The sequence below is a fragment of the Cnephaeus nilssonii genome (genome assembly GCF_951640355.1).
Source record: "Cnephaeus nilssonii genome assembly, chromosome: 5".
In the NCBI taxonomy this organism is placed as follows: Eukaryota; Metazoa; Chordata; class Mammalia; order Chiroptera; family Vespertilionidae; genus Cnephaeus; species Cnephaeus nilssonii.
The window spans coordinates 51,453,826-51,469,414 of record NC_137076.1 but is presented as its reverse complement, the minus strand read 5'-3'; the positions used below and the strand labels follow the sequence as shown (position 1 = coordinate 51,469,414).

Here is a 15,589-nt window from a genome sequence, read left to right as displayed (position 1 = left end):
CTTACTAAATGTCAAGAAGTGATTTTTTTCTTCTTGATAATTATTTTAAGAGTTTTGGCTGAAACTTGCTGATTATTTCAGTGTGATAATGATTTTAGTTACTGTGTTTGTGTGTGTATGCGTGTGTGCGTGCGTGTGTGTGTGTGTGTGTGTGTGTGTGTGTGTGTGTGTGGTCTTTCTGAATATTTTTTGTATGGAAAAGCAAGATGGAATGTGTTAGGATAAATAACTCTTCCCATCATCTTCCTGTTCTCTTCTTTTTTTGCTCCTTTCAATCTCAGCTTCAAAGGAAAGACTTCCTCTATTTGATGTTGTCTTATATTAACAGATGTACAATGGTGTCCTGTAATATGTGCACGACTGGGGAAGAACAGTATTATAGCTATTGTGCTTGACGTGCTGTTCATACAGGGTTACTGGCAGTGTGGGAAATAACTGACCACTACTAATTAGAAATGCCTTTTTAAAGCCTTTTCAAAAAGGAATAAGCCTTTTTCCAAAAGGAATAGCATTTCCAGTATGCTTTTGTTTTTGTGTTCTTGCCTGTCCTTTCTTCCACACTCCATTCTGACTTGGGTATTCCTATTCATTGCTGATGTAGCACCCTGAGCTAACTCCAGTCTACCATACTGTGGTGTGTGGTTACTCAAACCCCACATCTTAGTTTGTATCCTTAGTACCTAGCATAGTTCTTGGCATATGGCAGATGTTTGAGAGGTGAATGAGAATTAAAGGAAACAGAGGTTATGAAGTTAGTCTTAATGATAACCATTTACTGATTCAGAGAATTCATTAGTGCTGCAACTACTCTGTGTAGCAGTTTTTAAGTGATTTTTTATTTAAAGGGTCAGAATTATGGAAATCATACTTTTGTTTTCCCCACTTTGCTAAGATCGTCCATAGTTCTTCATCCAAGTTCTGGTTCACAGCCCATTTATTACTAGTGGAAGGTAGTTAAAGGCCAGGTTTTCTAGGAGTTGGTTTACATTTTTATATCAACACTGGATTTCAGATATAGTGTATTGGTTTGGGGAGACACTCATAGATTCTCAGGATGATTTAAAGATTTTTTTTTTTACCAGTTTTTAGAAATGAGTATAGAGAATTTTTTATTGCTAAACTTGAGTGAATAAAGAGTAATCCACTATTAGACTGTGTGGACAACTTGAAATGTTTTTGAATAAAAATAGGCAGTACCTCTACTGCAGTTCTTTGAGTTCAGCGAATGCTTGCTATGGCAGGCATTGTGACTGGTGAGAGGGGCATAAAATAAATTAGTAGTTCCTGTCCTCCAGGACCTCACAGTCTTGTGAGTCACACATGTCAACTAATCATTGCAATTGGTGTGATATGTGTGGAGGGTGGTACAAGAGGGTGACAGTTCTGCGGAGGAAAGGCTGTACAGTTCAGGAAGGAAACAGAATCTAAGTTTGTTCTGGAAACATACACCGAGTGGCCAGATTTTTATGATCTCTATATATATTAGAGGCCCGGTGCATGAATTTGTGCATGGGTGGGAGTCCAGCCAGCCTGGCTAGGGGGAGGGGACATGGGCGGTTGGCCTGCCTGCCTGCTGGTTGAACTCCTGGTCGAGGGGACAATTTGCATATTAGCCTTTTATTATATAGGATATATACTGAGTGGCCAGATTATTATGTGTTCAGAGATCATAATAATCTAGTCACTCAGTATATATGGGATTTTGTAAGGTATTTAGGGTGAAGAGTGTTCTGGGTACAGAGACCAGTATGTTAAGGTACTATACTATAGTGGTTTAAGAGAATGGACTCTAGACCCGGGTTCTAGATTCAAATCCAATTTCTTCTGTTTACTAAAAACCTCTTGTACCTCTGTTTTCTCATCTGTAAAATGGTGCTAATATTTTTTACTTCACAGGGTAATTGTGATCATTAAATATGTTTTATATAACTGTTTACAGAATGACTAATACATAGTAAGTGCTTTAGCTTTTGTGATTATATGCAAAGATCTACATAGTAGTGTGTGTAGAACTACATAATGTGTGAGAGAATCCTGAGTTATTTTGTACCACTCAATTGTGTATGAAGGATAAATGACTATGACTAGATGGGAAGGCAGATGCTTATAATGAAGGGCTCTGTGTATCTAAGTTGAAGAATTTTGAGTAGGGAAGTGAGATCAGAAGAGCCTTATTTCAGAAAGATGGGTCTGTTGGCAGTAGGGAGGAGTGTGTACTGTGAAATTGTCCAGCTAGGAGATGATGAAGTCTTAAGACTGGACCTGGGATTGGGGATAATAGACAGATGGGGGAGAAGGTAGAATTTACAGTCATTAGTAGTGTACACTCAGAGTCTATAAAGTTCAGATTTTAAAATAAGCAGAGTAATTTTTATCTAAACAGATTTCCCCTTTGTTGCCTGTCTTTGTGTGTGGATGGGGAACACATGCTGTCTGTCTATATTCTCTGAAAGTCAGGTTCAGGTAGGATAGATTATGACAATAATTAAAATTTATGCTTAATTATCCTCTCTAATAAAATGGTAATATGCAAATTAACCATCACTCCGCTACATAAGCCACGCCCACCAGCCAAGCCACGCCCACCAGCCAATCAGGGCGAGTATGCAAATTAACCCCAATCCAAGATGGCTGCAGCCACAGAGAGCAAGGTTTCCCAGGTAACAGAGGAAGCCAAGCTTTCCATAGCCATTGCAGGCCTAAGCCTCCACTCAAGCTACAAAGTTTCAATTATAGAAGGTAAACAAATTCAAACAAATGGCGGCAGAATGGAGCTTGAGAGAGCAGGCCAGGGTTGCCGGCGGCAACAGGGGAAGCAAAGCTTTCCGCACACCCTGGCCAGGCTCACCCGCTTAAGGCTACAAAGTTTCAATTGTAGAAGGTGAATTAACTGCCACAGAAATGGCTGCCGGATCCCCAGGCTTGGCTCCGCTCCAGGCTACAAAGTTTCAATTGTAGAAGGAAAATAAATTCCAGATACCAGGGCCTCCCCTTGGGTTGCCAGGGGGCGTGGCCGGCCTGCAAACCACCACAGGCCCCTCGCTCAGGCCGCCCCACACCCCAAGGGAACCCCCACCCTTATCTGTGACACCCTTCAGGGCAAACCAGCTGGCCCCCACCTGTGCACCAGGCCTCTATCCTATCTAATAAAAGAGTAATATACAGATTGATCATCACTGCAACACACAATATAGCTGCCCCCATGTGGTCAAAGATCCTGCCCCCATGTGGACACAAGATGGCCACCACAAGATGGCCAGCAGGAGAGGGCAGTTGGGAGGCACCCGGCCTGCAAGGGAGGGCAGTTGTGAGGGACCAGGCCTGCAAGGGAGGGCAGTTGGAAGTGATCAACCCTGCAGGAGAGGGCAGTTAGGGGTGACCAGGCTGGCAGAGGAGGGAAGTTGGGGGCAAACAGGCTGGCAGGGGAGCAGTTAAGCATCAACCAGGCTGGCAGCAGAGTGGTTAGGGGGTGATCAGGCTGGCAGGCAGAAGCGGTTAGGGGCAATCAGGAAGGCAGGCAGGCAAGCAGTTGGGAGCCAGCAGTCCTGGATTGTGAGAGGGATGTCTGACTGCCCGTTTAGGCCCGATCGGGTGTGTCTTATAAATATTGAGGCTCTACAGTTTATTTTAGGGATGCCACGTAGGACTAATAAGATGGAAGATCTGAATGTTTTGAGGCAAACTGACCAGTTTCCACAAACACTTATTGAGCGCTGCCATGTGACCTAAACGGGCCTAAATGGGCAGTCGGACATCCCTCCAGGAGTCCCAGATTGGAGAGGGTACAGGCTGGGCTGAGGGACAACCCCCCGCCATGCACGAATTTCGTGCACCGGGCTTCTAGTTTCCATATAATACATGATATTTCTAAGGCTGAATTTTTAAAAATAGGGATTACTATAATCATTACTACTTAATGGAAATTATCTTTATTGCTTTATGTTGTGGACTGGAAGGGAAAGAAAAGCAATGGGCCAGAGAAGTACTTCTAGAACATGTACACGATAGTTGGGACAGATCCTAGGCAATACTATATTGATTAATACATTCATTCAGCAACATTTATTAGGTCTCTTTGGGTCTCAAAACTGTATTCTATGCTGGAGATAAACGTGATTAAGATATCCCTGCCTGCTCAGCCGGCGTGGCTCAGTGGTTGAGCCTCGACCTATGAACTAGGAAGTTGCAGTTCAATTCCAGGTCAGGGCACATGCCCAGGTTGTGGGCTCGATCCTCAGTGTGGAGTGTGCAGGAGGCAGCCGATCAATGATTCTCTCTCATCATTGATGTTTCTATCTCTCCCTCTCCCTTCCTCTCTGAAATCAATAAAAAAATACATTTTTTTAAAAGGGGGGTGCACATTAAAAAAAAAAAAAGATATCCCTATCTTCAAAGAATGTTTGCCGTGGAAATAAGACACTCTATAAAAGAAGTGAAGCGCAAAGGAACACTAAACTCTGCTGAAGAGGAGGGGATAAAAACTTTCCCCCAAAAAAAGACTTTTGAGGTGGATATACATATATATGTCACTGGTTAATGGACAGTTTGGAGTTTGTTAGAGGAGTAAAAAGAGCTAGCCAGGCATAGCATGTAAAAACACAAAGTTTAAAATGAATGACATTCAGGAAGCTGTGAACATTTTGGTATAATGGTGTGTAGGGTTACAAAAGGGGTAACAACAGGTTATTAGGCCGGCCAAGGGTAGGAGCAGGATTACAGAAAGCCTTAAAGCCAGGCTGAGGAATCTGGATTTTATTATTCAGGATTGGGAAACCATCCAATATGCATTAAAGATAACTACTATAGCAGATGGGAGAACGTGAGGTCTGGAGACAGGCTGACCAGCAAAGATACTAATTCAGAATTCTGGGCCAGAGATGTCTAAGCCAAGATGATGGCAGTGGGGATGGAGAGAAAGGGAGAGATAACTACCAGGTTTCTGGCTTGGGCAACAATATGGATAGTAACTTCAGAGTCTAGAAGACACAGAGGAGCAGACTTGGGTAATGAACTGAATTTTGAAACCACTGAATATGAGTTGCCTGTCAGCCATTCAGGTAGAAATATCTGGTAGGTAGCTGAATGTGCGGGTGTGGAGCTCAGTGCTCATGTATAGGCAGGAGATAGAAAGTGGGAAATCAAAAGTATGGAAGCCATAGGAGGAGATGAGACTTACCAGGAAGAATGTGCAGAGCAAGAAGGGAAAGAGGCTGAGGACAGAATGCTGGGGACCAGCCTGGGGATCCCTAGTATACCAACGGTAGTTGCCTGGATTTAAGTTATTTTTCCCTATTTCAAAAATCAAAAACATATTTACTTAAGATGGAGCTGCATAGGCTAGCTAAAATCTCATGAATGGTAGTTCTTCTAAAATGAGATTCTCATGGAAAGAATAAACTAGCCCTTTACAATTAGGGAGACTGGAGTATTATTTTCTAGCCTAGATTTATATCAGCTAAATATGTTAGCACTAGTTATTTCACATCAATTTTCAAAAGTTCTTATTGGTGACATATATACTATGCATTGTGAATTTTACTTGACTCATTTTCATGAGATGAGGGATTAATGTTCCATGGAACACACTTTGGGAAATGCTGCCCAACTTTATGAGTTTGTTTGAGCAGATAAGACTATTTACTGCCTTAGACTGGTTTCTTATCCCCAGAGCTGATGTATCTTCTACGTTGCTACCTGCAGTAGTCTTGCCAGTTGGCAAATCACATCCCAACATGTTCAAAGCTGTATTGATTAAATATTTCTGTGGGTCATCTCTTAAAGAGCCCAACCCATAATTCCTTACCCTTAACAACTCCCTCATTACGAGGCACTTAAGTGTGGTTGTCAACTTTCTGTTAGTGTATATGTATAGTGTCTGCATTAGGGATTATCCATCTGTTCTCTCTACCCATTTAGCATTCTTTAGATTTATATCTCTAACATGACATTAGCAAGAGAGAACTTCTCAAACCATAAATCCTATATAATAAAAGGCTAATATGCAAATTGTCCCCTTGACTGGGAGTGCGACTAGGGGCCGGAGCCGGCCTGCCAACCGCCCATGGCCCCTCCCTGCAGCCAGCCCGGCCCATCAGGGCGGGCCGGCCAGCCAGACCCCACCTGTGCACGAATTCATGCACCGGGCCTCTAGTATTACGTCGAAATATTTTTTTTTTAATTTACATTTTTTCTGTAATAAATTTAAAATCTATTCACTGTAGGAAAAAGTTAAATTGCTTGCAGTCCTATCATTTAAAACTAATAACTGTTGATATTTTGATATACTTTCATTTTTATATGAATGAATCAGTATATTTTCAGCCACAAACAACAGAAAAGTAGATCCATATTGGCTTAAATAATAGGGGTTCTTTATCTTACATAAGAAATTTGGAGATGTGGGCTCTTTCAGGATTGGTTAATCTCACTACCCATTGGTATCAGAGGTCTGGTCTGACATTTTTTGGCTTTCTGTGTTTGGATGCAGAAACTACAGCTACTATATCTTCCCTTGACAATGTCTAAAGCAGGAAGAAAGATGGACTTTCTCCTTGTACATCTCTCTCTCTCTTTTTATCTTGGAGGAAAATCCCAGGATGTCCCCTTTCCCAAGTAGACTTCTCTTTGTGTATCATTGGCCAGGTGGGAGGTACATGGTCACATTGGAAGGGTAAACCATCACAGTTCACCCTCTGAGACTAGGAACGGACCCATTCTCTATGAGCACATTGCCATCATAGTCTTTTTTTTTTTTTAATGAAATTTATTCTTTTTTTAAAATGTATTTTTATTGATTTCAGAGAGAAAGGGAGAAGAAGAGAGAGAGAGAAACATCAATGATCAGAAGGAATCATTGATTGGCTGCCTCCTGCACACCCCCTACTGGGGACCGAGTCCATAACCCGGGCATGTGCCCTTGACTGGAATCGAACCTGGGACCCTGAGTCCACAGGCCGACGCTTTATACACTGAGCCAAACCAGCTAGGGCTGCCATCATAGTCTTAACAAAGTTTGAGTTTGTGTACAAATAAAGGCTTTTGAGAGGCAACTAACAAGGTCTGCAAAATTTTATTGATATGCACTTAAAAGTCATGTCTTTTAAATTGAATGTTTTTATTTTTTTCCATCATCTTAGATAATCAAGAGTTAAATATATGTTTATTGAGATCATCAAGTGACTAAAAAATTGTAGGTGGGTGGCGGATAGGGAAAGTATATAAACTGAGTATTTTTTTGGTAAATAGTTTACAGTAATACAAAATTATAGTAGTTCATATTACAGCTGTGAAATTTGCATGAATTTTTATGATAGGACTTAAGACTTAAGAGATTTATTTTTTTATATTTGTTTGCTTGTTTTGCTTTTATAGTGGGTACCTTTGGGCTGGGCTTCTAAACCTTTCCCAGGAATTATTCTCCTTGGCTATTAGAGCAACTTCCTGGATGAGCTTGAGAAACCTGACTCTAGAGCTACAAGATCCTCTCTATACCACAACCCAAACACTCTTCCATGCTTCATGTGGGTTTCAGGTGTATGACAGCTGTTCTTCAGCCATAACTATTTTCTCCCCAAATCACCCAACCTGGGAAAGATTTACTCCACAAAAAATTGGACCTATAACTTTGTTGTCATGCCACCAGGTGGTGGCAGTGTCAAAGTCATATGTATCCTTAATCTCATGGAATAGCCCCAATTTCAGTTCCTTTGGCCTGATTTTCCCTCAAAAGTATATCAATATGCTATGCATTTTAGTGTTTCAATATTCCTAATGTCTCTGGATGCCTTGTGTATTTAGAAGCTTCACAAAAATAGCCCTGTGAGTTGGGTGCTTTTTGTGTTTAAAGTATGGTTCTTACCAAAGGGCATGGGGCATGTTTCAAACTTTCATCATATTCACATATAGGGTTTTGTTCAGGTTCCATAGTATTTATACTTATTTATAACTAGAGGCCCGGTGCACGAAATTCGTGCACGGGGGGAGGAGGGCCCTCAGCCCAGCCTGCACTCTCTCCAATCCAGGACCCCTTGAGGGATGTCCAGCTGCCAGTTTAGGCCCGATCCTGGGGATTGGGCCTAAACCACCAGTCGGACATCCCTCTCACAATCCTGGACCACTGGCTCCTAATTGCTCACCTGACTGCCTGCCTGGTTGCCCTAACTGCCCCCCCCACCCCCCCCGCTGGCCTGATCGCCCCTCACTGCCTCTGCATGCTGGCCTGGTCGCCCCTAACTGCCCCCCTCCCCGCCAGCCTGGTCACCCCTTACTGCCCCCCCCTGCCAGCCTGGTCACCCCCAACTGCCCCCTGCCTGCCGACCTGGTCACCCCTAACTGCGCCCCCCCCCCTCCACTGGCCTGGCCGCCTCTTACTGCCCCCCCCTGCCAGCCCGGTTGCCCCCAGCTGCCCCCCTCTGCCAGCCTGGTTGCCCCTAACTGCCCCCCGCCCCCACCAGCCTGGTCACCCCCAACTGATCCCCCCCCGCTGGCCTGGTCACCCCCAACTGACCCCCCCCCCCCCCGCCGGCCTGGTCCCCCTCACAGCCCCCCTGCTGGCCTGGTTGCCCCACGGAACCTACTGTTCAGTCATTTGGTCGCCCCTCACTAACCCCCCTGTCGGCCTGGTCACCCCATGCAGCCTACTGTTCAGTCGTTTGGTCGTCCCTCACTAACCCCCCTGCCGACCTGGTCGCCCCACGCAGCCTGCTGTTCAGTCGTTTGGTTGTTTCTCACTAACCCCCCTGCCAGCCTGGTCGTAGGCAGCCATCTTGTGAGGGGTGAGGGTTAATTTGCGTATTACCTCTTTATTATATAGGAAGATCATAAATTTCCTACACTATAACTCTTTTTGGGAAAATAGCTTTCTATTAGATACAAAACAACCTCAATTTTGAATTTTGTTAATTATTTTCTTGTTTAAACCTATGTGCATTTCAACTTTTCAATAGTTTTTTAAGTTGATCTTAGGGAGGGAGAAAGGGAGAGGGAGGGAGAGAAACATCAATGTGAGAGAGAAACGTCAATTGGATGCCTATTGCACACCCCCTAGTGGGGATCGAGCTTGCAACCCGGGCATGTGGCCTGACTGGGAATTGACTGGGAACCTTTTGGCCCATGGGGTAACACTCAACCAACCTGAGCCACACCAGCCAGGGCTCAGTAATTTTTAACACTTAAAAGTGCCTCAAGTCTTAATTTGTTTGGCTGCTCTCAACTATTGAGTTAGTTTACAATCTAAATGTGTTAGGTTGCTGCTCTCTTCACTCTGCTAAAGCCATGGAAGAGAAGGCATTAGTTTGCCTTTCTGATCCTCTGAAATCCAAGTTTTCTTGAATCTTTCCACTTTATAAGGCAGAAATAGAAAGAGAAGAAAGAGCATTATTCTCTGTCATGAGCAATGAAACATTCCGCAAGGAGTCACTCACACACTTTTGTGTCTTTCCACAATGCCAGGTTTATGAGGGGAGACCTCAATGAGCCAGTAGAGGCAGGAGCCTACTCTACAGAAATGAAGCCCCAGTCCCTGGTGGTGGTGAAGGTGGAGAGGCCGGCGTGGGTCTCAAGCCAGGTGGCTGCATTGGCAGCACGCATCTGGTGGAAAAATCTCCTTGGACTCTGAGCGTGACCCGTGGTACAGCCAAGCTCGAGCTTGGGTGGTTGGAGCTCCGAGTTCTTATAGTCCACAGTGGGCAGCAGTCCCACGCATATCAGTGTCCAGATGGAGTCCTTATCCAAGTGTCCAGACTTCTGGTTTTGGACAATTATATGGCTTCTTTCTTTATATGTAAATATATCTTTATAGTGTTTATTGTTTTCTTATGATTAATTCATAAATGGAATATTGTCTTAAAAGACAAATTTTAAAGTTTTAGATACTCTTAACAAGACTTTTTCAATGTATACAATTTCAGAGTAAATTGGATCTGGATTCCCTTGCTATTACTTCTTTTCCTGTTCTCTGTTCCTTGACATTCTTTCCCACCTATGAAAATCTCTGTCTTCCTTCCCTAATGCTTTGGAAATTTATTTCTAAAAAGAAGCAAATCAGAATCCCAAAGCAGCCAGCTTGAAACAATCTTCCTGTTCCTCTTATGAATAGGCAATTCCTCCAGGCAGTGAATTAGCCCTTTAGAAAACATTGGCATTATGTTTCTCAACCCTGAGTGTCTTTATAGGTGGCCTGGAATGTATTAAAGAGAAGCATTGTGTCAGATCCTTAAATCTGAAGATGAAATCTGGTTCTTACTAATTATAAGTAGTTTTTGTTGCTGCTGCTGCTGTTGTTTTGTTCTGAGTTACTGGATTTTTAAAAATTATTGTTTGCTTTCATGAAAGTTGGAAATGGACTTGTTCTGGTATATAGTTGGTTCTTGCTTTATGTTATAGAAATATATCGGGTGAGTTTGCTCTTTAAAGGAATCCTATGCTAAATACCTTCTTTGAATATAGAGTATCACTCCTTTTCTATTTTTGTAAATATGGAGTTTCCTATTACTTCTAGTGAGATAATTGTTGATACTTTGTTTAAGTTCAGGCTGCAGTATGTAGGAGTAATTCATTTTTGCTGATGAACTAGACAGTATCTTTCCATATATTAATATCTTGTGTATTTTTGTTGAGTTTGTTACCAAAATAATAGGTTTTGTTTAGATCAGTAGTTGTCCAGTGTTGCCCCCAACCAGAAGCATCAGAATCACCTTCACCTGGGAGCCTGTTAAAAATGCAAATTAGGCGACACCCCAGACCTACTATTTAGAAACTAGGAGGTGGAGCCCAGCAACCTGTGTTTTAACAAGCCCTTTGGGTGAGTCTGGTATATGCTAAAATCTGAGAACTACTGGTTTAGATAATATCTGTACAGCTCTTACCACTTGAGGCCTGGACTTGGTTTAATTCCAAGATACGCATTAGGAACTATACCAATATTGCTTTTAAGAGATGTGTAGATGAAACACTGATAGCAAAGGCCACCTCACATGAGTTGCTTTCATTGTTTCCAGTAGTTGAGATTTTAAGAACTAAGCAGAGAGCCAAGAATCCTTCACTATTGAGCTGAACCAAATTGTTTCAGTACTTAGGATAATTAGCAAAAGCTTCTCGTTTGTTTACATCATTTAGATTGTGTCTCCCTTCATTACCAAGATACTAAAACTGACAAATCATGGAATCACATTCCAAATACATAAGGTTATTTTCAGAGTTAAGGAGTTCCTGAATTAGCTCTCTTTCAAATGCTTTTAAGTAGTAAATAATTACAAGCAGACAAACAATACCTGGAAGACACTTCATTTCATTAATATAATTAAGATACATATCCATTAATTATTAACTTATTTTTATATAATAGCTCATTTCTAAATGTTTATAACAGTTACCTATCTGTTTTAAAACCATTTTTAATGGAAAATTTTTATGGTAATATGTATGTGTATATGTGTGTATATTTTTTCATTGGAAAATTCTTTATTCCTGAACTTAAATGTTACATGCATTTATTATTTCAAGTGGATCCTTCAGGGTGGAATATTAACTTTTTAAACATGGTGTTATTTTATAAATGAGAACCTTAAAAAAAAAACACAACTAGATCTCCTTGTTAAATTTAGGGCTTTAGAGCTTATTTTGGCTCTTAAATCTCCAGCAGACTTTTGTTTGTTAACTTAGGAAGATAATTACTCTCAAGAAGAGGTATAACTGGTTTGGTGGTGGTGTCTTCTTGGCATTACAGATGGGCCTTGTTCATGCTGTGGGTTAGAATCAGTGACGATAGAACCATTAGGGAAGGCTGACAATGTTCCCTTTATGCATAGTGAGAAGTGGAAGATTTCCTAAAACTAGGGTAAAGCTTCCAACTTTTTAAAGATACTGTATATGATTTTTAAGCAAAAAATAGTATCTAACTATTGTTCACCCTCTTCATATAACTAGGTCATATTGTAAAAGGTCAGTTTCTTATAATCATCCACAGGAAAGAATTTAATCATTAGTTATTTTCTAAATGTTTAAAACTCGAGAATGAGGGAGGATTGGAACATATTTTAAGACCCAATCAAATAAGTCTATAATTTCTGACTAGTTTATAGCAAAAGATGTGGTGGAAAATTTAGTATTGGGAATTTCCTGTGAGTATTTATTTAGTCATGGGCCCAAGTGAGATTTTAAAAATTGAGGAGGGGAAGCAGTGTTCTGAAATTAATGAGTCCTTTTTGGGGAGGGCTCAGCCACATGTTAATGAATATTCTATATCTGTGGCCTCTTTATGCTGGTATTGTTTAATCCGTTTTCATATATAATTTACAACTTTCTAAGTTCAGTGCAGTGCTTAAACGAATTACTTTTAAGGTATGTAAAAAATACATAAAATTGGCCATAGGCTAATAGATACTTTTGTTTTCTGAGAACTTAGAATATAATGTATCAATTCCTCATAAAATACCTATCTATATATCTATATATATAAAAGCCTCATATGCAGTGTCCCCCTCGGGAGTTCGACCGACCCGGCATTCGATCGCTCGCTATGACGTGCGCTGACCACCAGGGGTCAGCGCGAAATGAAGGAAGGCCTCAGCTGGCAGCCGGGGAAGGGAGGCCCCGGCCGGCAGCCACTAGGGACCCTACCTGTGCATGATTTTCGTGCACTGGCCTCTAGTTTAAAAATAATAAGTGATCCATTCATTTTTACTTTGTTAGTGAAATAGGTCACAGTATTACAGTCTATAAGAAACAATTTAGGGTACTTGAAAAGACTACTCAGAAGTGAAATGAAATTTGAAGAGAATTTACATAGAATAGATTTGGAATTTTCAAATTCAATTTTTAAGTAATATACCTTAAGTTATTTGAAAAGGGAACTAAAGACTAGAAAAGATTAAAAGCATATTATTCATTTTCTGTGTAGGATAAGAAGAAATATTTAAAAAAAATTTTTTTCAGTTTGTCCTAATGGTTCATAGTACTTCATTTTCCTCAAGTTAGAGTGGTTCCCAATGTAGTCTTTGACATTTTTGTCTTATTGACTTGAGCTGAAGTCAAATCTCATTTTGTCTTTTGACTTGTAAACTTCATATTTAGCAAGTTTATCTTAGCAAGCCATTTTTTTGTTTGTTTGTTTTACTTCTCTAGTTATCTGAGGGAAACCAGAAGCAAACAAACCTACAGAAAAGCATTGAGAAAGCTAAAATTGGCCGACATGAAACGGTAAGTTTGTGTCTGTAGATTCTTTAATAATACCAATTCTAAATAAAAGAATAGGGTCGTACAGCTTCCTGTGAGGAGTATGCCATCTCTACCAGAAGAGAAGTGAGTCACAGCAAAGGACATGAACGTTTGACCTGGTAGGATTCACTAATTGCAAATCTAGATTTATTATTATTTTATTATGTTGTATATGGCAGCATAACATAGAAGCATAAACTCTGGAGCCAGACTGCCTGGGTTTGAAAGTCTCCTAAACTTTCTGTTCTCAATTTTTTTAGTTATAAAATGGGGAATAATAAAATCTACCTCATTAGGTAATTGTGTGGATTAAATTAACATTGGCAAAGCACTTAGAAGAGAAACTGGTATAAGGTAAGCCCTACATAAATGTTTATATATGTTTTTAAGAGTCTTGTTTTTTAAATATTGGCGCAGAACAAATGGAAAACTATCAATATAATATTCTTGTGGCCTTGTAATATTTCTAAATTATTTAAATGAATATTGACTTACTATTTTATTTTTTAAAGTGCAATATTCTCTAGAGTATTGTTAGGTTGTTTTTAAAAATTACTTTGCTTTCTAGTTTCATCATTATATCAGGTATGGATTTATGACTTAAGAAAATATTGAAGGTCAACATGAATCACTAATCAGTCCATCTAGTCTTCTATCTATACCACTTGATTGTGATAGAGACTAAAAAACTTGCCACATTATAGAGAAGACTACATCTCAGGCTTACAGTGACTTTATCCTTTTCAAAGTTATTTCACATACCTTCTTCCAGAATCAGCATAGTCACAGACAGGAATTGGACAATGGTAATTTCTAAAAAATATTAAGGGAAGAGAAGTTCAGGGCATAACATGCAGCTGTTATTTCTTCTTTGATTGACAGTAGTAATTACCACTTCTTTGTTTGATCATTTTTTTCTGCAACATTGGCAATAACTTCTAGAAGCACCTTCAACTAATGGTGACACACAAGTTGTCAACCTGTCTGCTGAGTGTTACACAGTCCACTGAAACCAATGCAACTAGGAAAAAACCAGTAGCAAACCTAGTTGGTGCTTGCACTTATCAGAAGAGTATAGTAATTCAGAAAGGCTTCTGAGAGGGATGCACTCTTATGTTATGAGCTCACCAGGCAGTACTTTTCAGAAATATGTAGCCCATCTACCAGATATTATTTACTAGAGGCCCAGTGCACGAATTTGTGCATGGGTGGGATCCCTCTGGGTGGCCTGCAGGGATCGGGCCGAAACCCGGAGTCCAACGCTGCCTGTAGCTCCTACCTGCCGCTCCTGCTCATCCCAGCCCCACTGTGCCTGCCACAGGCTCATGCCCAATCAGTCCCGATCGGGAGAGGCTCGCACTGCCGCGGCAGCGCTCATCAGCTATGAGCCCTGCGTCTGGCACCCTCCCAAGGGGAGTGGCCCGTGGGATCGGGTTGAAACTGGCTCTCCGACATCTCCCGAGGGGTCCCGGATTGTGAGAGGGTGCAGGCCAGGCTGAGGGACCCCACTGGTGCACGATAGGGCCAGGTAGGGACCTTGGGAGGGCTCCAGGGTATGTCCGGCCCATCTCGCTCAGTCCCGATCGGCTGGACCCCAACAGTAAACTAACCTACCGGTTGGAGCATCTTCCCCCTGGTGGTCAGTGCACATCATAGCGACTGGTCAACCAGTTGACTGTCTGCCCCCGGTGGTCAGTGCATGTCATAGCGAGTGGTAGAGCAGCCTTAGCATAACATTAGCATATTACACTTTGATTGGTTGTTCGGTTGATCTGCCATTCGGTCTATTTGCATATTATCCTTTTATTATATAGGATATATGGGACTAGTGGCTCAGTGCACGAAATTTGTGCATGGGGGGATGGTGTCCCTCAGCCTGGCCTGTACCCTCCAATCTGGGACCCCTCAGGGGATGTCCGACTGCCGGTTTAGGCCCAAACCCTGTGGGATCAGGCCTAAACCGGCAGTTGGACATCCCTCTCACAATCTGGGACTGCTGGCTCCTAACCGCTCACCTGCCTGCCTGATCGCCCCTAACACTCTGCCTGCTGGCCTGCTCGCCCCCAACTGCTCCCACCCCCTCGCCAGCCTACTCGCCCCCAACTGCCCCCACCCTGCCGGCCTGCTCGCTCCCAACTGCCCCCCTCACCAGCCTGATCGCTCCCAGCTGCCCTCCCCTCCTGGCCTGATCATCCCTAACCGCCTCTCCCTTGGCCCTGCCACCATGGCTTTGTCTGGAAGAACATCTGGAAGGTCTCCCGGAAGTTCTCCTGGTCTAATTAGCATATTACCCTTTTATTAGTATAGACTAGAGGCCCAGTGCATGAAATTCGTGCATGGTGGGGGGCTTCAGCCCGGCCTGCACCCTCTCCAA

At 42.1% G+C, this 15,589-nt stretch overlaps 1 protein-coding gene across 1 annotated transcript in view; it reads left to right on the top strand.

The window, feature by feature from the left end:
- MND1 (meiotic nuclear divisions 1) overlaps positions 1-15,589 on the top strand; it is a 64,086-nt gene that overhangs the window by 22,817 nt on the left and 25,680 nt on the right. The window contains exon 5 of the mRNA XM_079771673.1: positions 13,123-13,197. Coding sequence (XP_079627799.1) covers positions 13,123-13,197 — 75 coding nt within the window. The remainder of the gene's footprint in view (positions 1-13,122; positions 13,198-15,589) is intronic.